The 27298-nt window shown below is 41.1% G+C and overlaps 1 protein-coding gene and 2 long non-coding RNA genes across 3 annotated transcripts in view; 1 reads left to right on the forward strand and 2 right to left on the reverse strand.

Moving 5' to 3' along the window:
* Nucleotides 1-286: 286 nt before the first annotated feature.
* Nucleotides 287-2881, reverse strand: LOC120863327. The gene is made up of 2 exons (XR_005720970.1): nucleotides 2123-2881; nucleotides 287-1105 (listed from the first exon to the last, which is right to left on the reverse strand). It is a non-coding gene; the product is annotated as an uncharacterized LOC120863327 (long non-coding RNA).
* Nucleotides 2882-9682: 6801 nt separating this feature from the next.
* LOC120863326 lies at nucleotides 9683-26952 on the reverse strand. The gene is made up of 3 exons (XR_005720969.1): nucleotides 26521-26952; nucleotides 11224-11268; nucleotides 9683-10763 (listed from the first exon to the last, which is right to left on the reverse strand). It is a non-coding gene; the product is annotated as an uncharacterized LOC120863326 (long non-coding RNA).
* The window catches only part of ACOT12 (acyl-CoA thioesterase 12), a 41668-nt gene continuing 26756 nt past the window's right edge, over nucleotides 12387-27298 (forward strand). The window contains exons 1-3 of the mRNA XM_040239450.1: nucleotides 12387-12519; nucleotides 20226-20295; nucleotides 24752-24812. Coding sequence (XP_040095384.1) covers nucleotides 12387-12519; nucleotides 20226-20295; nucleotides 24752-24812 — 264 coding nt within the window. The remainder of the gene's footprint in view (nucleotides 12520-20225; nucleotides 20296-24751; nucleotides 24813-27298) is intronic.

Here is a 27298-nt window from a genome sequence, read left to right on the forward strand (position 1 = left end):
CCTGGGAAGATCACGTGTAGGTTATTGCCCAGTTCAGCTGGAGAAACTAAAACTCTTGGCCACTAGATTGATTTGATCTCCCACAGGATTCTTTTCCTAATAAAAATCTGTCCACAGGTTGTATAGCATAAGCCAGATTCCCTGGGGAACAGACTCCGAGCAAAGGTTTGCATGTTCAAAGTTTACTGGGGAGTGTTTTTCCCACAGAGTACCTGTAAGGGATTGTGTGTTTTCTATTGTTCCTGTCAAAAAACAAACAAACAAAATAACACAAACAAGGCTTAACTCAGCACAATTTATCATTTAATAGTTTTAGAGATCAAAATCTAAAATCAGTCAGCAGGGCTGCCTTCCTTCTGAAGTTCTGGAGGAGAATCTGTTTTCTTGACTTTCTCATCTCCTAGAGGCTACCTCCATTCTTTGACTTGTGGCCCCTTTCTCCATCTTCAAAACCAGCAGCATAGCATCTTCTCTCTTCTCTGATATCCTGATTCTCTCTTAGAAGGACCCTTGTCCACCAAGGGTAATCTCTCCATCTCCACATCTCTAATTTAATTACACCTGCAAATTCGTTTTGCCTTGTAAGGCAACACATTTATGAGTTCTGGGAAGTAAGGTTAGATACCTGGGGGAAGCCATTCATTATTCTGTCTACCCCGGAAAGGAAGGAAGCAGAGTGGGCAGATGGAGCTGAACTCTGATGTAAGTACAACAGAGATCTCAGCCAATCACAGAGAGATTCTAAACCAGGTGTGCTCTTCAGAGATGTCCCAGACTGAGGCAAGAGGCCAGGTCCTTATACTCCGCAAGTAAGCCAGTCAGCGAAAATGACCCCCTCTTGGGGATGGAACATAAATCCTGGCAGTTCCCGTCCACAAAGGGCAATATCTGGAAAGGTGCCCAGGTGTCATCCAAGAATGGGGACACTCTTGGTAACTTGGAGAATGAATATTTGGGTCCTGCAGGGGGTATTGTGTGCTGCACACCACAAAATTCACTGAAATCCGCCCCCTTCCTGCTCAGATCTGCTTGCTTTGTACAGTAAGTCTGATGACCTTGGAATAGCTGCTCCAAGTTTCTAGCTGGTCTCTTTTCTTGGAGAAAACTTACAAGGGAAAATTTATGAGACACACTGTACCCCCCTACTGTAGCTGGTTTCAGTTTGTGATGATGCTAATAATCACCCTCCTCAATTACCCATTCTAGATTACCCTTGGCTATGCCTCTAAGGGCTTAGGTGGTTTACCTGGTGAGTGAACAATGTCCTCATTCCTGAAGAGCTTGTTCATCCTGGTTGTCATGCCCTTCAAAGGACATAGCTGCTGAAAGATCTATTTTTCCCCAAAACCAGGCAAGGAAGAACCAAGAGATGCTCCCCAAATCACTGCATGCCAAATGGATTTTTGCCTTTCCCCAAAGTCCAGCCTGCTCCTGGAGTTTTAGATCCGTTTCCCCTGCCAGGATGGTGACATCTTTCCTTCCTGCTGGTCTCTTGGCACAAGGAGTGACTGGAACACTTGCTGGACTCCCCCAGCAGAAGTGTCCCTCTTTGGGAACCAGGAGATATACACTCATAAATCCCTGAGCTGTGAGTTGCAAGGACTAGAATCATACATTTCCCAAGCAGCACAAGTGGCAGTGACTGGGCCCACCCCTGCTTCCACGCCGTTTCCCAGGCCCGTGTGTTCCATCAGGAAAGCATGCATGACCTGCAATGATCTCCTTACTCCACGTCTTGCACTTTGCCCCCCCGCAGTCTTGCACTTTGCCCCCCGCAGTCTATTCTCAGCAGAACGACTAGAATGATCCTTTTGAAACGCAATGCAAATCTTATCTTTCCTCTGCTCAAAACTCCCCAATTCCCCATTTCACTCAGATTAAAAGCAAAAGTCCTTACAATGGCTTTGAAGGCCCTGCACAACCTGTCTCACCCTTCATCACCTTTCTGATATCATCTCAGGACTCTCCTGCCCAATCTGCTCCACACAGCCTCTGCACTGCTCCTCAGACATGCCAGGTACACTCGTAGCTAAGGGCCTTGGCATTGCTGTTCCCTCATCCAGAACACTGCTGCGTTAGTCGGAACAACCTAGGGAATGCCACAATGACAAACAACTCTCACATTTCAGGGTTACAGCAGCAGAGTTTCTGGGTGAGCTGCTGGCTCTGGCCCATGATGTCCCGATCCAGATGCATCCTCAGGGGCCTTTTTCTGTGGATTCCACTGTCTGAAGAGAAAGGAACATGACGAGTCAAGCCCTGACGCTTAACGCTCTTCACCCATTGCTATTTATGTTTCACTGGTCAAATCAGTTCATACTCCAGGAGATTTGAGATGCAGTCCCACCACGTGAACAGAAGGAGGACAGGACATTAGGGAGCACTCCTAAAGACAACCTGCTCCCCCAGAGAGGCCTCATGGCTCTTCAGTCACTTCCTTCTGACCTTTGCTCAACTGTCAGGGTCTCAGGGAAGCCTTTCCTGATCACTCTGTGTAAAGTTGCAACCATGCCCACCTACCTCTTCCCCTCTCCTGTGTTTTCTCCAAAGCATCTCACACACACAAACACACACATTTATCAGCATCTGCCTCCCCTTACCAGAATGTAAGCTCTAGCAGGGATAACTCTCAACATTTGCTGAGGGACCCACTTGGCTACCTACTCCCATTCATATTAGGATTTTGAAAGATTAATTGAGTATGTCTTTTGCCTCCAAACTTCTACTGACCTAATTCAAGTGACAAGAATAAAAAAGTAAGGAAATGATGGCCTGTGTTTATGTCCCTTAGATACCCCAGGCTACACATGTGATTCTATAGAGGAAAGAATATGCAAGACAGTTGTAATTCCAACAGGTAGGAAATACATTTCTTCCAAGATTTATTAAAATGTTTGTCTTCACTAGTTCCAGTCTGTAATCCAAGATTTTTCTGACCTATGAATTACTGTTTTCTAACAGAAATTTAATTCTCTCTTCTGTTTTCTCTGCATGTGATAAAATCAGGAGAAAAAGATCCTAAATGAAAAATCCAAGAGATGTCAGTATCTACACTATGGGACATTGTTTTCTTTTCAAATGCTAAATGATAAGTATTAGGATATTGTTTAAAGCATTAAAATAACATGGCAAATGGCAAAGATTGCAGTACCTTGAATGAGTGACTCAAGAGGCAGAGTTACTTAGGAATTCAGATTCAATTACTGATTAGATGGACAACTTGATTATTGATTAGGATGGACCATAAAGAAAGCTGAGTGCTGAAAATTGATGCCTTCGAACTGTGGTGTTGGAGAAGACTCTTGAGAGTCCCTTGGACTGCAAGGAGATCCAACCAGTCAATCCTAAAGGAAATCATTGGAAGAACTGATGCTGAAGCTGAAACTCCAATACTTTGGCCACCTGATGTAAACAACTGACTCAGTGAAAAATACCCTACTGCTGGGAAAGATTGAAGGCAGGAGAAGGGGATGACAGAGGATGAGATGGTTGGATGGCATCACCGACTCAATGGTCATGAGTTTGAGCAAGCTCCAGGAGTTGGTGATGGACGGGGAAACCTGGAGAGCTGCAGTCCCTGGGGTCGCAAAGAGTCAGACACGACTGAGCAACTGAATCGAACTAGGTGGACAATGCAGGGTAAATTTCTGACCTTAGTTTCCTCATTTAAAAATTGGAATAATTAGAGTGGTTGTCCTAGACAGACTCTCTTGTGAATTAATTAGTAACTAAAGCCCCCCAGGATAATGTGGCATTATATCAGGTCAGGTTACTTTTTCAGTGTCCCGTAGGAACAGGAACTGACCTGGATCTCTTTGATGCTGCTGTGTATGCCCCATAGCACCTAGGCAGGGCTCAGGCCAGGGAGACCTGGTGGGACCAAGCAGTTGCCTGATATAAAGACACACTGTTGACTGTGGAGGCTTTGTATCTCTAGCCCAGTCATCTGGATGGCTGAAAAACATTTCAAAACTGCTGTAAGAAAAAAACTATTTCCAATGTGTGTTACCTTGGTTTTATTAGGGTGCTACAAAGCATTGAAATCAAACATTGTTATAAAAGCATATCACCTATTTGAGAAAAATGACTCAAAAATGTTGTTATGGAGTTGTGTCACTCACCTGATATGAGCTAAAAATGAGCAGTATGGATGTCACTCAGAGACTGGAAAAATAGAAATGAATATTTCCACAGCAAATAAAAGAAAAATAAAAACTACCAGCAATTGTGTAAGAACAATGGGGAGTGGGTATGTATTGGTTAGAAATCTTTTGGTTACATATGACAGATACCCAAACTCAACCATGTTTTTTTGTTTGTTTGTTTGTTTTGTCCTAAGCAAAAAAAAAGGGGGGGGGGAGAAGAGGCCATAGAAAAGACTTATCTGGTCATGTAATTGGAAAGTTCCAAAGTTGTTGGTTTCAGGTGAGGCTTGATCCAGCCGCTGATCAACACTATCAAGAACTTGCCTTTCCCTATGTCTTCCCGATGTCTGAATGCCTTTGTACAAGTCACTGATAATTCTAAAAATTGATCTAGCTTCTATTCTCCATTCCAAATCATAGATCAATTTCTTTTGGGGGAATAACTTCTCCCCTAGTGTGTTTAATCTTCATGAGAAAGTAATTCCAGGTATTTGTCTCAATCTCTACCGAAACCAAGAGAAAAAGATTTTGCCCCTCCTGTGCTCTTCTCTTCCCCAGTCCTAGGGCCATGAGAAGACATATGAATTAAGCTTAGTCAGATAAATGCTCTCGCCTGAGACTTTAAAGCTTAACCAAGGTCCACAAGGAAGGAAGCAGCAGAGGCAGGGCCATAACAGAACCTTCTTAATAAGCATTTGCCATATGTCCCAACCTTGCAGCAGTCTGTACCTGCCCACTGTCAAGCCTGGTTCAACATATTTAGCCAATTCTGGGAGCCCCGAGACCCAGGCAGGGCTCAGGCCAGGGCTCATTCTCCTTTGCTCAGGATGCTTAGGTCCTGCTGCTTGCTTGACAGAGCAATGAAGACTTTCTGGGGATGGCCACGTGGAGGAGAGCCTCCCCTCTCGATGTCCCCATGCGCTGTGTACAGTATCTTATGATGTGCCTTTTTTCACACCACGTTACTGATCTAAATACCAGACAGAGTTCCTTGAGAATGGGGGCCTTACCTATGCTTAGCCCAGTGTCTGGCCAATATTATACATTTAAAACAATATGTTTAATGAAATAGCTGATGCATGAATCTCCTTAGAGAGAAAAGACATGCTGGTATTAAACAATTCTAAATTTTAAGGCAATATATTATTAAGCACAAATCATAAAGGCTCTATACAAAGTGGGGAACTGCCATACAAAATAATTTCAGGCTGTTTTATAAGAGGTTATTACATAGTCTTTGAGGATCTATGTACCTGTCAGGACAAATCTTGTTTCATCCTTGAGATTTAATCTGGAGCTTTTTCTCAGCAGATGGATATCTCTCTGCTGCTGCTACTGCTAAGTCGCTTCAGTTGTGTCTGACTCTGTGAGACCCCATAGACGGCAGCCCACCAGGCTCCCCCATCCCTGGGATTCTCTAGGCAAGAATACTGGAGTGGGTTGCCATTTCCTTCTCCAATGCATGAAAGTGAAAAGTGAAAGTGAAGTCGCTCAGTCGTGTCCGACTCAGCGACCCCATGGACTGCAACCTACCAGGCTCCTCCAACCATGGGATTTTCGAGGCAAGAGTACTGGAGTGGGGTGCCATTGCCTTCTCCAGGATATCTCTCTAATAGGGGATAAATATCCATTTTACCACCAGGAAATGCCTCTGATGCTTAGGTACAGGCCTCCTCCTAAATGAAATAGGTAGGTTTTAGCCTTCCAGCATTGCTCCAGTCACCAAGCCCTGGCTGATGACTCCTCGTGGTTAAAGATGTGTTTGGACCTGCAGGGTGAGCTCTGAGCTCAGTGGGGGTCGGCCCCTGCCCTCTCCCACGGGCCCATGGGGAGCCACTCTAGTGAGTTTGACATGGGCATATCTTCGGGGAGGACCATCCTTCAACCCACTATAGACAGATAAGCACACACACTTCATAGCTCCGTCCACAGTAAGGGCCTAGGAGCAGTGACACTTGGACAGCAACAAGCACATCTTTGCATGGTACTTCCACTGTTCTGAAGGTCTGTGATTGTTTAAAACACAAATCAGGAGTGATCTTCAATGGTCACTAATAGGAGATAAATATCCATTTATCACCTAAATGGTCAATTGCAGGATATAATCTGAGGAGCTGCCCACAGCCATCAGCTAGTTTCCATACATGTTTATCACTGTTTCATACTTCTTAGAATGAATTACACTTTTGTATCACTTTCACTTGTTATTTATTAAGCAATGAACTCTATAAAGTTGGGGACCAAATCTATTTCATTCATCATTCATTTATCCAATGCCCCAAACAGTCCCTGGGACACAATAGGCACTCAATAAATATGTACTGATTGAATGAATGAATGAGTGAATGAAGGTAGCTTGGACTAGAAGAAGCATGGCCTTTCAAGTTAGACAGATCTAGGTAAACTGTCATCTCTCATTTCCAACGGATCCAACCTGTCAATCCTGAAGTAAATCAGTCCTGAATATTCACTGAAAGGACTGATGCTGAAGCTGAAACTCCAATACTTTGACCACCTGATGTGAACAACTGACTCGTTGGAAAAGACCCTGCTGCTGGGAAAGATTGAAGGTGGGAGGTTCTGGGGATGAAAAAGGATGAGATGGGTGTATGGCATCACTGACTCAATGGACATGAGTTTGAGTAAGCTCCGGGAGTTGGTGATGGACAGGGAAGGCTGGTGTGCTGCAGTCCATAGGGTCACAAAGAGTTGGACATGTCTGAGTGATTGAACTGAACTGGACCTCACTGGTTACTTTCTCAGCCTAGTTGAGAGAGCAGCAAGACTATTGGGTTTGAATCCTGGCTTTACTATTTCCTAGTTGTGTAATCTTGGGCAAGTTGCTTCAGTTTCCTCATCTACAAAATGGTAATTATTAATATAATAACACCCATTATATAATAATAATATAATATAATATTGTCACCCTGTTTATTTAACTTATATGCAGAGTACATCATGAGAAACGCTGGACTGGAAGAAACACAAGCTGGAATCAAGATTGCCGGGAGAAATATCAATAACCTCAGATATGCAGATGACACCACCCTTATGGCAGAAAGTGAAGAGGAACTCAAAAGCCTCTTGATGAAAGTGAAAGAGGAGAGTGAAAAAGTTGGCTTAAAGCTCAACATTCAGAAAACGAAGATCATGGCATCTGGTCCTATCACTTCATGGGAAATAGATGGGGAAACAGTAGAGACAGTGTCAGACTTTATTTTGGGGGGCTCCAAAATCACTGCAGATGGTGACTGCAGCCATGAAATTAAAATACGCTTACTCCTTGGAAGAAAAGTTATGACCAACCTAGATAGTATATTCAAAAGCAGAGACATTACTTTGCCAACTAAGGTCCGCCTAGTCAAGGATATGGTTTTTCCTGTGGTCATGTATGGATGTGAGAGTTGGACTGTGAAGAAGGCTGAGCACTGAAGAATTGATGCTTTTGAACTGTGGTGTTGGAGAAGACTTTTGAGAGTCCCTTGGACTGCAAGGAGATCCAACCAGTCCATTCTGAAGGAGATCAACCCTGGGATTTCTTTGGAAGGAATGATGCTAAAGCTGAAGCTCCAGTACTTTGGCCACCTGATGCTAAGAGTTGACTCATTGGAAAAGACTCTGATGCTGGGAGGGATTGGGGGCAGGAGGAGAAGGGGACGACCCAGGATGAGATGGCTGGATGGCATCACGGACTCGATGGATGTGAGTCTGAGTGAACTCCGGGAGATGGTGATGGACAGGGAGGCCTGGTGTGCTGCGATTCATGGGGTCGCAAAGAGTCGGACACGACTGAGCGACTGAACTGAACTGAACTAAATAATATATTAATAATAGTATAATACTTCATAGGGCTGTATAGCGTGTTATGAGTGGCTCAGATGGCTTCACTGCAGAATTCTAACAGATGTTTGAACAAGAATTTCTTCCAGAATACAGAGGGAACACTTCCCAGTTCATTTTAGGAACCTGACACCAAAACCAAAGACAGTAAAGAAAAGAGAACAGACTAATTTCTCTCAAAATTGTAAATGTAAAAATCCTTAACAGAATATTAGCAAAGAGAATTCAGCAACATGTAAAAAGAATTAAACCCCATGACCAAGTGGGGCTATTCCAGAGATACAAAGCTGACTCCATATTGGAAAGCAGACCCTGGAGGCCAGCAAATTGTCAAGCAGTGGCAGTGGTATCCAGGAGCCTCCGCTGAGCAGGTCCTGGGAAGAAGGTGTGTGTGTGTGTGTACTCAGTGGTGAGTGGTGTCCGACTGTTTGTGACTCTCTGGACTGTAGCCTGCTAGGCTCCTCTGTCCATGGAATCTTCCAAGTAATACTAGAGTAGGTTGCCATTTCCTACTCCAGGGGATCTTCCAGACCCAGGGATTGAACCTGTGTCTCTTGCCTCTCCTGTACTAACTGGCAGATTCTTTACTACTGCACCTCCCGAAGGTGAGGCCAAGCAAACCCTGCGAAGTGAAAAAACTGGACTTAATACACATGTTCAAAAAATAAAGTGCTGCACTCCACACATCAGGTGACCCCTGGTTTGTATACCTAATGCTTCTTTGTTTGAGAGCTTCGGACACAGAAGGCATGGGAACAAACAGAAGGAAGGCTGGCCTGAGGCTTCAGATACTAAATGGGACAGTCCAATTTCCTAAGGTCAACGTGACCCCAAAAAGAGGGTCCAGGAGCAAAGACAATGCTCCAGGCAATAAGCTGGCACTTGAAATATATGGAAACCAATTCTGAATTTTTTTGTTTAGAAACTTCATATTTACACTTTGAACCACATCCCTATAAATTTGAATTTGAAAACACTGAGCTGGCACCTTTCCTAACCTATACCAAAGGTGGAGATAGAGACTGCTAGCTAATAAAGTTCATCTCTGTATGAAATATGTTGTTACCAGACCCTCTGCCTGGGGTTCATCTCATAAGAAGAAAAAGTTCCCAGTTGCCCCTGGGAAGTCTCTGAACATCAGTTCAGGACAGAAAGTATCACGCTCTCGGCACCTTGCCTGCAGCCCCTCGGCACTCCACATCCCAGCTTCAGTACAAGCTGAGAGCCTCCTCCCTCCCTACGGAGGCACAGCTCTCAGCGAAGAGCTGCTCTCGCCCTGAAATCAGGAGTGCTGAGGAGTTCAGCTGGGAAGCAGCCCTCAGCAGTGAAGGGTGGGAATTGGAGGGTAAAAATCCCAGCTCCCACTTCGCTGGGAGGAATAACTCAGGCAGGTTCTTCACAAAGGTTAATTTGCTTACAACTCCCTTGGGAATTGGAATAATAAGCAGCTTTAAGACTGGAGTTTGATCCCTGGGTCGGGAAAATCCCTTGGAGAAGGAAATGGTAACTCACTCCAGTATTCTTGCCTGGAGAATCCCATGGATGGAGAAGCCTGGTAGGCTACAGTCCACGGGGTCGCAAAGAGTCGGACACGACTGAGCGACTTCACCTTCACCTTCTGACTTAGCAGGCTGGGGGTGGGGCGTTTCTGCATTTCTAACAGGATCCCAGGTGATGCTGCTGCTGATGGTCTGGGGACCACACTTTGACTCTCCTACAAAGAGCTTTCTGCAGTTTTCTCCCAAATAAACTGCTTGCTCTCAAATTTCTGATGGAGGGTTCGCTTTGTGGGGAAGCACTTTTTTTTTCCCTTTGCTTATATTTCATGTTCCTTGTTCTTGGTTTTCTCAGAGCCTGACCATTAACTTTGCAATGTGACCCAGGGTAAATACCTCATTTCCTCACGTCCAGAATGAGGGGGTCTGACTACCTCGTTTCCCTTCCACTCCAACATCCTAAAATGTTCTTATTATTCTAGTGATTATCATATCTGTCTACTCTTCCCGAACAGCTCTCCTGCTCTTGTGCATGACCTTCTAAAATCAAGCTGGCTTCAGAGCCAGCTCATCTTCAAAAGATGTCTCTAAACAGAAATGGAAAAATGGAAGCCTTTTCTTCAAACATAATAGCAGAAATCTTTGACAGATAAAGGATATAGCAAATGTTCACACATGCTGATGCTATTTAAAAAAAAGTAAGAACAGTAGTTTCAGGCAGAGGCTATGAAACTGAAAATTGGTGCAAAACCAACAAAAGCTAAGAAACCATAATCAAGACATCTAATTAGGAGATAATACATATAACAAAGCATAATGGTGATTTTGTGTACTTTGCTTCTTTAGTCATAAATTCCTAGACATACATATACAGACACAGGCTGTCCTTTTCCAGATAATCATTTTGGAAAGTAAAGTTACATATAAAGCAAGTACATATATATTATTATGTTAGTCACTGTTTTTTACCCCAAACAATAAAACCCAGCCTAAACACATGTGTTATTTCCAATAACTTAATACATTTTCTAAAATAGTAATAAATGAAATTTGCACATGTAACTGTTAGGCACTGCTGTGTAACAATCCCCCAATCACAGTGACAGACAAAAATAAATAGTCAAATCCCATTCAGCATGTCTGCTGCGTGGCTCAGCTTCAGGTTGCAAGTCTGCCAGTCGGCTGGAATGGCTCTGCAATACGTGAATGCAGCTCGGGACCCAGATGCTCGTGGGGCAGCAGCTCAGGCACAGCATCTTCTCACTGCAGAGGTCAGATGTCCCTAAAAATAGGGGCTAGGTTCAAACTGGTACACCGTTACCTCCTTACATCCTATAAAATGCAAGTCACATGGCCAAGCCACACACCAGTAAGTGCCTCCCGTGGAGTTATCAGTAAGTAGATGGAGTGAGTATTTGCTGAATAATAATCCAAGCTGCCAAGATGCTATAAAGAACTCTAGAGGCACTTTCTAATGAGGAATGACAAAAGTGATAAAACTAATAACACTGTCATTTGAAAATCAACTTATAAGGGGACCATCCTGGAAGCATAAGTTTTACTTTGTTTAAAAAAGTCATTTTATAGAAGTCAAACTTCCTACTTACCCAACTGAATGCATCCAATTCTTAAGCTCATATGGGACAGAAACCTACCCACAGAGGATCCTGAAAAGCTATCATGTCCATGATTCCTTCATTCCTCTCATGTTAAAAGTGCTTTTAAAAAAGAAGCAAAATTACCAGAATCTCCATTCAGATGCTCCAAGCTGGGGCTTAGGAGGCCATCTGCAAAGGGATGAAAATCAGCACTGATTTGTTGGAGTCGATTAGACTTTGTGGTAAGTCAGGAGCCCTGAGTTCAAGTCAGGTGCTCAACAACCTTAACTGCTCCTTTACATCGGCTGCCTGCCTGACACACCCCTCCAGGCACCCATTTCCTCACCCATGCATGCCCTTCCAGATGCAGCCAGCCCTCCTAATATGGCATCTCGGCTCTATAATATGTTGTAGGTTTTCTGGTGTCACTGTTTCCTTAACGGGGAGTGTTCTGCAGAATCACTGATTTCAGCTCTGGAAAGCTTATGTGTGCTAAAGGTTGACAATGAGAAATCTTATTTAATATTCTAGATTCTGTCTCGCATCAAGAAGAAATTCTCTTGGGATCTGTTGAGCTCATTTGGAATGCAGCAACAGTTCATTCTCTACATTAAAATCAAAAGGTTGCCTTCCCTTATTGGGTGACTCTGATATGCCAGCAAAAATCAGCCCCTCTTTCTGTGTTTGGCTGTGGGCGTAATTTCATAACAAAATGATGAATAATAGAGCGGCTTTTTTTGAGCCATTATGTTATTCTAAGAATCAGAAGGTGGATTTTGAACTAGGGACGGGAGGAGTGATTGCCCACCCTACCTGGCAGTGTACAGCAGAAAAAAAGAAAGAAAAGTCAAATACTTTAAAAATCAACTTCTAAAGCGAAAGGTCTACCTTTCTCTGGAGAAAATGTAACTAATTAATTATTAACTCCCCATCACTTGTCAAGCTCTTCAGGCAGACGGTAACCTCACTAGTTTACTTGGCAAACACCCATGCCCCTTAGCCCGTGAGTTTTGTACTTCATCTCACTAATTCTCTGCACAGTCCTCTGAGATAAGTGCTATCTCCCCTTTACAGGTGAGAAACCCGAGCTGGTTCCAGCTTTGCCAACCTCGGTCTCCCCAGATTCAGTGAAGAGTTCCCTTTCACTCTCCTCGCGACATTCCTGGCCCCTTAAATCTCACCTCCTGGTGCTCCAGGGCGCGGGATGCGGGCTGGGGACAGCGGCTCAGTGCCCTTTGGAGCTGGGGCGGGCCCGGCCGGTGGCCAGGCGGCGCCCAGGCCCGGTCGCTTCGCACTCTTGACGAGCCATGGAGCTGGAGCGGCGGGCGCCCGCGGAGGTGCGCATGAGCCAGGCCATCCAGCCTGCGCACGCCAACGCCCGGGGCGAGCTGAGCGCAGCACAGTTGCTCAAGTGGATCGACACCACAGCCTGCCTGGCGGGTAGGAGTGCTGGAAGGCGTGTGTAAGACCAGGGAGACCCGGGGTGCCGGGGATCCGGAATGGGGGAGCCCTACTTGAGGGGCCCAGTGTGTGTTGGGTAGGCGAGTGTCCGGGATGGCAGAGAGTGCCCGGGAAGTGGGCTGGGACGTGGAGATGCAGGATCGCTGGTGTCAGTAAGGCAGAGGTCAGGATGTCAAAAGATCTGAGGCAGTGGGGTGCGGGTCTGCGCCACCCCAGGACCCGCAATGGGTAAGAAGGGAGAAGGAAGGAAAGGAGAGTATTTACAGAGTTTTAAGCCTTGTGCAGCTGGGGAATAATGATTGAGATTGTTTATCCAGTACTGGGAAAGTCCTGGACCAGTGGTTCTTAAACCTCTTAGTCTTTTATCCCATTAAATAAGCGAGGCCCCAAAAGAACTTTCATGTGGGTTCTTTTTTCATATGCATATTTACCATATGTGAAATTTTTAAAAATAATTCTTTTGAAAATAACAAAAATCCATTACATATGTTTATTGTAAAATAACTTTTCAACAAGAACATAAATGTACTTAGAGAAGTGGTGTTGGCTTACATTTCTGCAGATTTCTTTAATGTCTAGTTCAATTCATCACCCATCTCCCATATCTGCTTCTGAATTAAGTCTGTTGCCTTCCACGCCCTCGTGTAGTCTCCACGAAGGACCTTTGCACCTGCTGTTCTTTTTGCCTTTGCACCCTTCTCTTGGCCCTTCCTTGCATTCCGTCTCCACTAAACCTCATTTCTGCAGAGCAGTCTATCCTAACCACCTGCTGTATACTTCACCCTTTCATCACTTTTGTCACAACACCCTTTCCAAATTCCTTCACACCACTTACAATCTGCAATTACTTTGTGTATTAGTATGTTCACCTTTGATTTCCTGACTGGCCAATTAGCATGTAAACTAAAGCTAGTTTTCTAATGCTTAGTAAGCACCAAACAAAAACCTCCTGATTATATGGATGGGTAACTGAATGGATGTGTCCAGAACCTACAATCTTATTTAGGAAGCCAGGCTTTGCATACAACACTTAATAGACCCAGCAAATGTACATTTTAAGTAAACTATGTTAGGATAAAATATTAGAGCTGGAAGGAGCTTAAGATCACATATCCCAGGATTCTTATTTTACAGAGGACAAAAGTAAAGCTCAGCTAATTACAAATCCTTGCTTTCCTCAATGAGTGTTCATACAATTTCTAATCCCCTGTGTGTTAACCACCCACAAAATTCAGTTATATCCGATGCCAGTCTGTTTGATTTCTGTTTATTGATAGGAATGTTTGGCTTCTGTCTTAACAGTTTTAATCAGGATTTGAGGTTGGTTATAATAACATAATAATGGCGACATGAATACAAATGTAATTCACATGGAGGAGAAACCAGTATAGAAATTATGGAGGTTGCTAATAATAACGATGCCTATTTCCATGGCAACCGAATTCATCATGTGAATATTGAAGTGACTTTTAAAGTTACCGCACTCAGTGCTTCTGTCCTATCATGAAGGAACAATTGCCCTCTTGCAATTTTTATAAAAATTTCTATGCTTTTACATCTTTGGAAACTCAGACCACAACAGGAGTCAACTGATAACCAATTACTGTGGACCTTAATAGTTATATTATTAATAATACAATATTGAAAAAACCTTTATGATTAAGTTGGTTTAAACCTTTATGATAAAGTTGGACCTATATAGTCGATGGAATTCTCCAGGCCAGAATACTGGAGTGGGTAGCCTTTCCCTTCCCCAGGGGCTCTTCCCAACCCAGGGATTGAACCCAGGTCTCCCATATTGCAGGTGGATTCTTTACCAGCTGAGTCACAAGGGAAGCCCAAGAATACTGGAGTGGGTAGCCTATCCTGTCTCCAGTACATCTTCCTGACCCAGGAATCGAACCAGGTTCTCCTGTATTGCAGTTGGATTCTTTACCAACTGACCTGTAGCCAAGGTGTAACTGAATCTTCGGCAGAGAAATGCTCCATCATGGCATTATATTTAATACAATAGGAGTAATAATAATTTTTTAAAAACTGTTTTTTTCTGGCATTTTTCCAACCAGAGTTCCTAGTGACCCACACTTCTGTATAGACACACTACTATGACAAATAATGATCACAACTGTGGCCCCAAAGTACTTGCATGACACCCAGGCACTGCTAGATTCCCAAATGCCTTCTCAGTACTTAAAGGAAGATTAAATACATTCACTATCATGTTGCCGTTAGACCTCATTTCTGTCCGTGGCCCCATTATTCTTCTCGTATCTTAATCCTAGAGGCTTGAAGCCATCTATGAGTCATTCTCCATCCTCCATATTTTAAGATATCTCAGTCTCACATTTCCTTCTTTATTTCATTTATGTATCTTTTCCAGGGTTCACTCTTTCAGGAATGGCACCCAAATATTCACTGATGCATGCCAAAAATCTAGACATCAACCATCCTTGATTCTGTACCTTGCTTCTCCCTCCATATATCTAATCTATGAACCAAGTCTTATCAACGTTCCCTTGAAGCAATCTCTCAAACCCAAGCATCTTGCTAGCCTCCACTGCCACCACCTAGTGCAGGAAAACATCATCTTTCACGTAGACTTCAGCAGTAGTTTCCAAACTGGTCTTCTCCATTCATTCTGGTCTCCTCTCCGCACTGCATCTAAAGTACTTTATGAAGGTGCTTATCTGATCATGTCACTCGTTCTGTTCATCTTGTCCCACTGTCTTCCTTACCAAAGGCTATAAAAGTTCCTCTTCTAACATGGTTAGTATCTCCTATTAGAAAAATATCTCGCACAGATAACAACTATAATCTCTGGAACAAACACTGAATAAAATCCACATAAGGGAACTGAAAAGCAAACAAAAGTAGGCTTAAAACATTTGGAAATCAACTCTCAGAGGAACAGAAAGGTGCTAAGAAGCTTTGTCTTTTTTTGTTTTGTTTTTAATAATTTTAAGATCTTCTTTCCTTAGAAAGAATCTAATATTCTCCCAGCTTAATTTCTGAGGGAAACCCATAGACTTGCTGATTTGAGGGAAATACAGCTACTGGAATATGAGGAGGAAAATTCAAGACAAGAGAGAGCCAGAGAGGCAGAGCCCTAAAATATATTTATAATCTTTGCTCAGCTCTCTGGTGAACCTTGAGTCATGTATGTACAGGCAGACTCCAGACTTCCTTCCTGAGGCCAAAAGAATTAAAAGAGCTGGTCCCACTTCTAGGGAGACAGAGTTTGTTACTGTGAGTTTGATTAAATTACCCAATTAAAAAAAAAAGCATAATACTTTTCAGAGGATCATATAAGAACCCACAATTTCTATAACATATCATTCATAATAACTAGGCTACAATCTAAAACTACTTGATATTCAAAGAAACGGGAAAGCATGACCCATTCTTAAGAGAAGAGACAGTCGGTAGAGACCAATCCCTAGAAGACTTAATGCTGGAATTAAGCTTCAAGGATTATTTTTTTAAACCGCGTGTCATAACTCTTGGGCTTCCCTGGTGGCTCAGACAGTAAAGCGTCTGCCTGCAACGCGGGAGACCCGGGTCATAACTCTGCTCAAGAATATAGTGAAAAATATGATCATAACAAAAGACACAGTAAATCTCAGCACAGAAATAGAAACTATAAAAACAATAACTCAATGGAAATTCCAGAACTGAAAATTATAGTATTTTAAATTAAAAACTCACTAGATAGGATTAAACAAAGAATGGAGGTGACTGAGTAAAGTTATTAAACATAAAGATGGATCAATAGAAATTATCCAGTCTGAAGAACAGAGGGAAAAAAAACGAATTTAAAAAATAAAATGTCTGGGATTTCTGAAAAAAATCAAATGCATAAAATGCCTTTTATAATTGAAGTCCTATAAACAAGAGAAGGCATGGGAAAAAAAACCAAATATTTGAAGAAATAATAGATGAAATTTTCCCAAATATGGTAAAAGACATACATACATAGATTCAAAAAGATCATAGGACACCAAGCAAAATCAATACAAAGAAAGTCACATTTATGCACATTATTATCAAACTATGGTGAAGAGAAAAGTTTGAAAGTAGAGAAAAACACTTTATGATATATAGGAAAATAAGGATTAGAATTAGCCACTGACCTCATTAGAATTAGGGCTTTCCTCGAGGCTCAGGTGGTAAAGAATCTGCCTGCAATGCATGAGACCCAGGTTCAATCCCTGGGTTGGGAAGATCCTCTGGAGAAGCATATGGCTACCCACTCCAGTATTCTTGCCTGGAGAATTCCATGGACAGAGGAGCCTGACAGGCTACAGTCCATGGGGTCACAAAGTCAGACACAACTGAGCACCTAAGACTTCCACTTTTATTAAGAGTTACCCACTAGCCTCGTCTGGAGGCCCAAAGATACTGAAACAATATCTTTAATACTAAATATTATAAAAATTGTCAGCCAAGAGCTTCAAGGCCTTGCTGGTTTATCCTCAGCATTCTCTTACCTACTCATGTTGTTGCTTTTTTCATTTTTTGCACAAAAGCCTTCATCAGGACCTTTGTAACCACAGTTCCTTCTGCCTAGCAAGCCCTCCCTTCTCTGCGCCCTTCTCCACAACACACATCTGTTTCTATTCCTTCTGATCATCTTTCAGATCTCACTTCAAGCATACTCTCCACACGGACACCTTCCTTGACATCCCACCCAGGTGTGGTTCCTCAGTTACAGACCCTCAAAATATCTATGTTTTCTTCAGCTCATCTAACTTATTTTGTTATTATGTACTCATTTAATTAATGTCTGGCTTCTCCACTAGGCTCCATGAGAATAAGGACAGTGGCTGTTTTACATTTCCAGGATCTTACATAGAGGTTGGCACAGTAAAGGTTGTTGTTCAGTCGCTAACTCATATCCAACTCTTTGCGACCCAATGGACTGCAGCACACCAGGACTCCCTGTCCTTCACCATCTCCCTGAGTTTGCTCAAACTCATCTCCATTGGTTCAATGATGCCATCCAATCATCTCATCCTCTGTTGTCCTCTTCTCTTGCCCTCAATCTTTCCCAGCATCAGGGTCTTTTGCAAACAGTCAGCTATTCTCACCAGGTGGCCGAAGTATTGGAGCTTCAGCTTCAGCATCAGTCCTTCCAATGAATATTCAGGGTTGATTTCCTTTAGGATTGACTGGTTTGATCTCCTTGCAGTCCAAGGGACTCTCAAGCACCTTCTCCAGCACCACAGTTCGAAAGTATCAATTCTTTGGCATTCAGCTTTCCTTATGGTCCAACTCACATCCATACATGACTACTGGAAAAACCATAGCTTGGACCATATGGACCTTTGTTGGCAGTGATGTCTCTGCTTTTTAACATGCTCTCTAGGTTTGTCATACCTTTTCTTCCAAGGAGTGTATTTTAATTTTGGGGCTGTAGTCATCATCTGCAGTGATTTTGGAGCCCAAGAATTTAATCAATATTAGATAAAAGAAGGAATGAAGAAGTCACCATCGTTTTGATCAATCATCATTCCTGGATTACATCCACTTAGCTACTACTATTCCTCAGCTTCTCTCAGTTTTCCCAGGAAATCAGAAATAGCTTTAGGGGTCCTCCACTTTTACTGGTATACTACATGAAGGACAATTAAAACCAAGAACCAGAACAGATTGGTCCTGTCGAATTCATATCTGTCACACTTACAAAGAAAAATGATCACACGTAAAATTTGTGGCCCTATGTTGGTTCCCCATATTTTAATTTTTCATTTTTAATTTAATGGCCCTTGAAAGTCTATTATATAGACCATGGCAATTGAGTCCCTAAAGCCCATATTCAGCCAAGAACTTCTCTAGGGAACATTCCTTGGTTGGCCTTTTTTCTCAGAATTCCTATTGCTTCTACAGTCAAAATGACTATTTAGAGCAATTAATTGATCTTTCTAAGCCAAAATTGCCTCATTTGTAAAATGGAACTATTAACAGTATCAACCTGATGTAATTAATATGCATACTTAGCTCAGTGCCAGACCAATAATAAATGATAATTATTATTATGATTATGTTTCTTTGTGATCCCTAATGCAATCTGGTATAGTGCTACATACACATAGAAGACGCCCAAAATATACAATAAAAAGTTAGGTTTTTTTGCACTTCAGTCATCATTTAAATCACTCAAAATTTGGTAACCCGTGTTGGTTACCAAATTGGTTGGCTACAGGGTTACACTTTATCAACAAGAGTAGTTTAATAAACATATCATTCCCTCATGTCAGATAACCAGAATGAATTTAGTCAACACTTTGTAGCATGTATTTGCAAGAGTCCCAATCATTCTCCAGAAAAAGGGCATTGACTATGGCTAGGTCTCTGTCACTGAGTAGACTCATTAAAAGATAAGACTGATTCAGGTCAAAGTGTCTGAAAAGCAATGGGAATTTAACAAATATTTGATATACTGAATTACACTGAGCCCACCTTGTGCATTTCTAGAGTCTAATATTTTTATGTGTCCTTTCTCTAATTGAACTTCAGACCTGGGAAGCCCATTCTCCCCTCTCCATCACTCACATACACAGTTCTGCTATGGTTAGTTTTCTAGTAACTCAGTTTAGGTCATGGGCATATTTGGAAGAATACCTATTTCCAGTGAGTAAAACCAGAATGTCCCATTTTCTACAGAATTAGATCATAGGGAGGAATGTTTCACATACTTGCTCTCTGGAGTACTTTATCATATCTCTTTACCTGGGACTGTCAATATATATTACAATTAAAATAATCCTCTATACACAAAGAAGGCAGATTCGGTATAATTCACTATCTCTTTTTCATAATATGGCACTTAGGAGTGAAGTCTGCAAAATTAAAATGGAGTTAAAATTTCTTTAAAAAGCTAATGCAGTCAGTCTGTTTAGGTTTTAATTGTTCCTCAAAATGAAAGTCTGGAAAAACACATGTCAAAATTTTTCCCAAAGAGGACAAATTCTGATACTTTTACATAAAGTAAAACCAACAATTAAAAAAAAACTCAACGAATTAAATAATGCAGACAGGGACCATGGAAATAATTGGAGCTCCTTCCTAACCTCTCACCCTACTCAACGCTTTCCTCCTCCAGCACAATTAATGCAAGTGAATTTCATATGGATTTAGTAGTAATAAATAAATAATGATTAAATACTTACTACATGCCCATCTCTATTATCTCTGATGCCGAGACAAGTTTCTCTCTGATTTGGGATATGACCTTGAAGTCTTCTGTACTGTTCAGTGCTTACACTGGTTAAGTGGTTTAAATATATTCAGCTACTGGTTACATGAGACAATAGATACAGCTCTGATGCATTGTTTTTTTTAAAGAAGGGTAGTACTTGACAAAATAGTTAAAGTTGACACCAACTTATTGAAGTTACTATTCAAGTAGCTAGATATGCTGGGCATTGCTGTTGAATTTCAAATCACAGAGAGTGTAAGTTAAAACTCTGGAGGAAGTACAGTAACATCCATGCAGTAGAAAAATAACTTTTCAAGCAAAGGAACTGCTGATAGCAGTTCATTCAGAAGTGTGGGTACAGTGGTCCTGTATTGAATAGAGGGGTGAGTTACTAGAATAATCCCGCTTGTTTTGTTCCTCTTCCTGCATGCTGAAGTATTTAAAAGTAACTAATCCAGCCCTTTTTTTTTTAACCTATTTTTTGAAGCTGAAAAACATGCTGGCGTTTCCTGTGTCACAGCCTCAGTGGATGACATACAGTTTGAAGCCACAGCTAGGTAAGTGGCATCGCTTTATCATGCCTTTCCGCTGGGTTTATTAGTTCGTTTACAAAATGTATTTGTGGCACCTAAGCTTACTCATTTCAGTCAGGGATCCAATTTGTCAATAACTAATATTTGAGCCAATGTAAATCAGTAGATAATAATAATTTCAGGACCTACATTTAGTAAATACTCTTAGTGTAAAATTTATAGCCCTGATTTATTAAGAAACAGCTCTTAACATTAAATGCCTTTTGGTATAAGGCATTACAGGATTTCTAAAAGCTGATTCTTAAATGGCTCTTTCCTTTACTAGGAATAATTAATGATAATAAGTATCTCTATAATGGTGAATTTCATCATTAGGTTGTTGGGTAAATATTAATTATTCTCAGTAGGGATGTTAAATTATGAAAAACATTTTATATGTGGGAACGTGTATGTTTTACCATTTCTTATTGCAGAAAACTTCAAGATATACAAATCTTTCAACCATATACAAAAGAAGAGGTAATAGTACCATGTATCCCCAAAGACCTAACTATGACAATAATCAATTCATGGATGAGATTGTTTCATCAATACCCCTCCATAATCATCTCTGAATATTTCATATATATTTCTAAAAAACATGGGCTCTTTTAGAAAACATAATAACATAGACACAATACCATTAACAAAAACTATCATTCCCAATAGTCTTAAAAAATGTTTGTTTTTTAAACAATTGGTCTATTGAATCAGGAACCAATATGGCTGATATGATCTTTAACATAAAATTTTCCTTTTCTTATGTTCTCTTGCAATTTATTTTTTAAAGAAATCTGGTCTTTTGTCCTATACAGTTTACTACACTTTGTATCTGCTCACTGTCTCCCTGTTTAACATGTTCACTGATACAGGGTTGGTCTTTATTTCTATACCTTTCTGGTGGCAGAATTAGGAATTATGTTTTTTTAAGAGGTCATATTAGTAATTCTAATGAACTAGGGTCATATAGTTTTATTTGATTTTATGTTTGTATCTCTTTTTCTTTCTGAATATCTTGATCCTAAAAGACATAAACATAACTTACAAAAAAAGCAGGAAGAGAGAAGATTGTCTGCTGCTAGTCTAGGACTCTTTCCAAGGACCATGGCGTAGTTGCCACCAGTTTTCAAACCCTAGGGAGTCTGTCCACTGAGATGCCCAGTTCATCTCTCCAATCTTCAGCTTACATTTATCTATCTGGCACTTATCCATTTATATACAAACAAAATTAAGTTAAATAAAACCACATGCATAAAAAATTATACCTTCAAAGCTAATCCAAAAAAAATTTTTGGTAGGCATTAGAATCGTAGCTATGGAGAGACCTTTAGAACTCAATGCAGTCATCTTTGTACTGATAAAGGCCTAAGCCCCATAGCCAGCCAAAGGTCAGAGGGCACTTACTGCCTGGATCTTCTTACGCTCTATCCAGTGCTTTCCCCAACCCACTTCTTCTATCTTTGTGATCAGCAAGCTTTATTGAACATCTCCTGACACTTATTCTCATAGTCTGCTGCAGTGTCTGAAAGAGCCTTTGACAGATACAGATACAGATGAAGATCTGTAGATACAGATGAAGGTCTGCTGACTCAGTGCAGACACTATGTGATTTTTTTTTCCCTCAAGTAAAAAAAGCTGACGTGTCTTTATCTCAACAAAATTACAGATCACTGAAAATGCAAACTTATTTGAGAACACATTGAAGCACCATTATTAAGCTTAGGAAAGCCAACAATATGTTACAATAAAAATATCTATTATATACTTTCCAATCCTAAATTCTATAACTTAGACTTAACAAGTAATCTCAGCACTGAATTGTAGTTTGCCGTTTGTACTATGTTGTGTTTGTGTTATCAGAAAGGACTTGTGGCCACTAAAACACATGGGACCCACACCATTAAAAAATAAGAAAACTGAAAGCTACCTATAGAAAGCCATATAATTTGGTTAAAAGCCATATTAGATATTTTTAACTCACAAATATATATTGCATATACCAGAAGTACTGGTCTAGGCTCAAGAGAATATGTGAATGATTATGACAAAATTCTGGAGTGTGGCAGCCATTCAGTCTGGTAAGAAAGTCAGACAAATACATAGTCATCAGAATAGAGGATGCAGGCCTAGGGTGAGATATAAGTTCTGGGAGGTACATGTTGACTAAAGAATCAGTGAGTGTTTCATGATGGAGGTAATATTTAATATGGGCCTTAAATGAGGTATAGATTTTCATTGGTGAATAGGGAAAGGACTTCACAAGATGAGGTGCATGTAAGAGCCTAAGCACTGAGTTGGGAAGACGTGGGTGTGCTTAGGAGAGGCCTGGTGTGCTAAGATGATGCCCCAGTAGTAGTGTGGGGCTGGGTAACAGAAAGCCTTGAATGCCATGCTACGAAATGGATTTTACTTGGTTGCGATTTTAGCCGTGCCATTTTTTTTAAATTTATTCTTTATTTTACTTTACAATTCTGTATTGGTTTTGCCATACATCGACATGAATTTAGGTTGGTGGAGAACCAAGTCCTACGAATTTCTCCTGCTGTTAAAGGCAGGGCAGAGATCACAAGAGTTAAAAAAGATGCAAGATGGCAAGATACTTCCCCCTCTCAATGTCTGACAGGCAGAGAGGCAGATTTCAGTAGCGTATAAGTACAAAGTACTACAGCAGCTTTGAAGAGGGACTCACCCTGTACCTTGTGCTATTACTGAAAACCTTTGCTAGAAACTTTACTAGAGCTAGGAAGTCAAGGAGGAACAAATTTAAGGAAGTTGGTTTGGGTTTTCACATGGTAAATGTAGGGGTTAAATAAGGTAATGTGTGTTTAGGTAGCTAACACTCAGTCTAGTAGAGCCTCCATAACTATTGGTTGAATCTGCTAAAAGAAGTTTGAAAATATGGCTCTGAGTTTCAAGAATGAGGTTCAGGCTAAAGATGAAGATTTGAGAATCATCTCTGTAAAGTGATAGGATTGTGGAGGATAACAAGTCTTCAGGAAGAGGGTAAAATGAGAAAAAAAAAACCCATAAATTTGGGGGATGACTATACCTAAGGGATGCATTAAGAAAGGGAAATCAGTGAAGAAAACTGAGAATGAAGAGAGAAAAGTATTTTGGAAGCCAAAGGAAGAGAAGTTTTCCTGAAAAGTTGACTGATGCTATTAAATGAAAGGAGACCTTGGATTCAGCTGTGAGGAACTGACTTTGGAGAGATCAAGAGTAAGATGTGGAAGCAGCACCGGATGAAACCCCCAAACTTTTAAACCTGGCAAAACCCTAATCTTTGAAGACCCATCTCAGATGTTACCTCTTCTATGACTTCTTCCCTGACTTTCTGAATTAGTCACTTCTGGGTGCTTTTGTAATACCTGATTTTTTTCTTCTTTTTGAAAAATCTCATAGCATTACACTTCATCTATATCCTCGTGTCCCAAGTAAAGACCAGTCTCCTTGATGTCAGCAACCTTATCTTATTAATCACTGTATCCTGAGGTCTTAGCTTAGTGCCAGGACTAGTTGGAACTCAGTTAAATGTTATGAGCTGGAAAAAGAAAAAGATTATTATAGGAAGCTTGAATATGGAGGGGAAGAGAAAAGAATCTTGAGATAGAATAAACTTGAGAGTTAAGATTTTTAGAAAGGAAAAGCCTTGAACATTTTCATAGACTGATAAGGAGTCGAGGAAGGGGCAGAGACTGAGGCTACAAGAGTAAAGAGCTGCCTAAACCAGGCCATGGGTGGAGGAGGAAAGGTTAAGAGTGGGATGGGATCAAGGGCACAGGTAAAGAAAGGGGTCTGGAAGAGATCTAATTTTCTTCCTCTGAAAGAAAAGATTGAGAAGAACAGTGAGAATGCAGTTCACCTCTGAAGTAAGGGAGAAAAACTGAGGAGGCTTATATTGGATAGACCCTTAGGTGAACGAGGGGCCTAAACACAAAAGCTTTGAAACAACTTGTGGTTACGTGATCAGAGTTCCAGAAACAATGTGGAGTGAGTGAATCATCTGGCAACACTGAGTGCTCCTATAAACCTAGTGAAGCTACTCCATTTGCTTGCTTGCTTGCTTGCTTGCTGTATGTCTATCCATTTATTTGTTAACCAACATTTAAAAATATCAATTGCATAGGTTTGCATGTGTTTGTTGTAACTTCTCTTTAGGAAACAGCTGTGGTACACGGTGTAGATTTGGAAATCATTTTGTACATCATTTTAGCAAAGGCCCTTTTCCGTTAAAAGGCTAGTCAGCTGACGCATGTATGGTTTACAAAGATCTGCACCTGTTTTTGCTGCTCTCTTGTTATCATTAGTTTGCATTTTTCATGCATGAGCATTATCAACATGGTAAGATGGAACTGTTCGATGGCACTCATATTTAAGTGAATCTTAAAGTCAGAAATGAGATGTGCTAGAATTACTGAGGTGTTTTTTTTTTTCCCACTAGAGTTGGACAAGTTATAACCATCAAAGCAAAAGTTAGTAGAGCATTCAGCACAAGCATGGAGGTAAGAGGCTCCCTTTTCTTACTACTGCCTGTTGGTCCTCATCTCTTTATTGTTTACAGAGGGCAGAGGAGGAAGCCTGGAATAACTTAGAGTTTATGAGAGTCTGAATTTCAGAAGGCCCTTGAATCTGTAGTCAGGCTCACAGGTAAATAAGGAGACTATGTTTCCCTGCTACTAAAATTAAATGTGATGCAATGAATGGTTTTTACACAGAAGGATACACAGAAAGTAAACACAGAAGGGAGAAGGGCACCCTTGGTTCTTTGCCAGGTATGGCTTTTATTTCTTAATTATTCTGACTCTATTAACATTCTAACTCTACTTTTTCTCTATCTCCTCACCCCTAATGAAAACCAGCCCCACAATTAACTAGTTTTTGAAAGGCAGAGTAATTGGAGCAAGAAGGGAAGCTTAGACTTCTTCATCTACTTAGTTTTCTTTTCTTTACTATAGTTATGAGTACAAAATTCTCAGAAATGCAAAAGTCTCAATACAGGTTAAAATAGCAGGAAAGTATTTCCTGGATCCCATATTGCAACTTGTAGGATGGCTAGTAGCAGTCCCTTTGCTCTCTGGGCACAAATGACATGTATTTGTATCTGAGGGCTCCCATGACAAAGTTTCACAGATTAGGTGTCTTAAGTAACAGAAACTGATTGCCTCCCTGTTCTGCAGGCTGGCAGCCTAAATCAGGATGTTAGTAGGGTAGGTTCCTTTCAAGGGCTATGGGCGAGAATCTGCCCCCATCCTCTCTCCTGACCCTGGTGGTTTGCCAGTGACTTGCTTCACCCCGATCTCAGCCTCTGTCTGAACACGGTGTTCTCCCTGTGTTGCTGTGTCCACATTTTCCTTTTCAGAAGGACATCAGTCATATGGGATTAGAGGTCCATCCTACTCCAGAAGGACCTTGTCTTAAATAATTACACCCCATTTTCAAATAAGGTCACATTCTGAGATACCAGATTTGCTGGGGGACACAAATTAACCCATAACAGAAATGTTTTGGTAATAACCATACCTATGGTGATGGCTTTACCCTAATTTAGTCCTCACTTTCTCCTAGTATCTATATAAACAGGGTACTAAAAACTTGAAGAAATCAGAAAGGTTATACAAACTTGTGGATAAAATGAGCGTGTCAGAGACAGTATAACAGTGCTTCTGGATTCTGATTCTCAACTATAGGGCTCTTGATCTCTGTACACAGTAGTTTCTGGGCCTGGCCTTTCTCCTCAAAGACAGTATTCTCCCTCTATTCAGCGCATGCATAAATGAAAGTTCCCTTTCTTTTCTCCTGTCCTTTTCCCTGAGACCAGCCAGAATTTCCAAAGGACGTTTGACTAAAAGCTAAGAAAAGAACAGAAAAGAGAAAAAAAAAAAAAAAAAAACCCACCCAGTGAGTGAGTGGAAAGCATAGATTTCTGATCTGAAGAAAAATAAATACTAGCCCCATTTAAGGCTAATGTAGTCCCTCTACAAAGTTGTGGTCCTATGGGGTCTCTATGAATGTGTTTTTTATTCAGTGAGGTCTAGCTGGAGGGAACACCAGATTCCCAGGGCTGTGTGAACTCTTGGAATTTTTACAAGAGCTCAATTTACAATCATTTCTTCCTTAGAAACTGTTCTTTTCTGGCTGTGTCAAATTTCACCCTACACAGGCTCAGACTGGTATCAACCCAAACACTCAACAGGGACAATATGCACGTACCTGGGATTCTTTCCTTTTGTAGCTCCTTCCTTTGTGGGACAGTCTCAGCTGCCTTGATCTTGATTTCCGGGTCTTCATTTCAGTGTTTCCCATTTCCCCTCCTTGGTCATAGTCTGGGAACTGCCTACAGAATGAGAGCCCAGGCAAGTGCTTCCCTCATTAATCTTCCCTTTCCAAGGAGATCCAGCTCTGCATTGCCTGCTGTCCTATGTGTGAAAACAGTTGCTTCCTGTACTTGGTCCAATTTTCCAGTTGTTTTCATACAATATAGTTCCAAACTGACCTACTATGTCATGACAAAAAGTGAAATTCTCGCTGGCATATGTTTTTGAGACATTTGGTCATTAACTATTCTAATAGAAGACAAGGTTCAGAACTTGCTTTAACTCTCCAAAACTGTTGCTCTGTTTTTACTGTTAGTTGTCTATTTTTCATTTGCTTATTTCTCTGAAAGTAGAAAGTTATGTGGGTGAGAGTTGGGATTTGAGAATGGATGGTTTAAATCTGGTTAATCACCATCTAGTTAACTTACATTTACCATGCAAATACTAATTTGGTTTCATAAGTTGAGTGACTCACTGACTGATGTTTATTTATGTACATGATGTACTTGGTGAAGATGAAGAAATAGATACTATCATTGATAACACAGTGCTGAACTAAGATGGGCGAGGTTGCCCATTGTTTCAAGAAGACAGTATTATTTCTCTGGGCTATGTTCCCAAGTTTACCTATACTTCTGCAGAGTGTGATCATAAGGACCTAAGCTTCAGAGTTC

The sequence above is a fragment of the Oryx dammah genome, unplaced genomic scaffold (genome assembly GCF_014754425.2).
Source record: "Oryx dammah isolate SB20612 unplaced genomic scaffold, SCBI_Odam_1.1 HiC_scaffold_5, whole genome shotgun sequence".
Classification (NCBI taxonomy): domain Eukaryota; kingdom Metazoa; phylum Chordata; class Mammalia; order Artiodactyla; family Bovidae; genus Oryx; species Oryx dammah.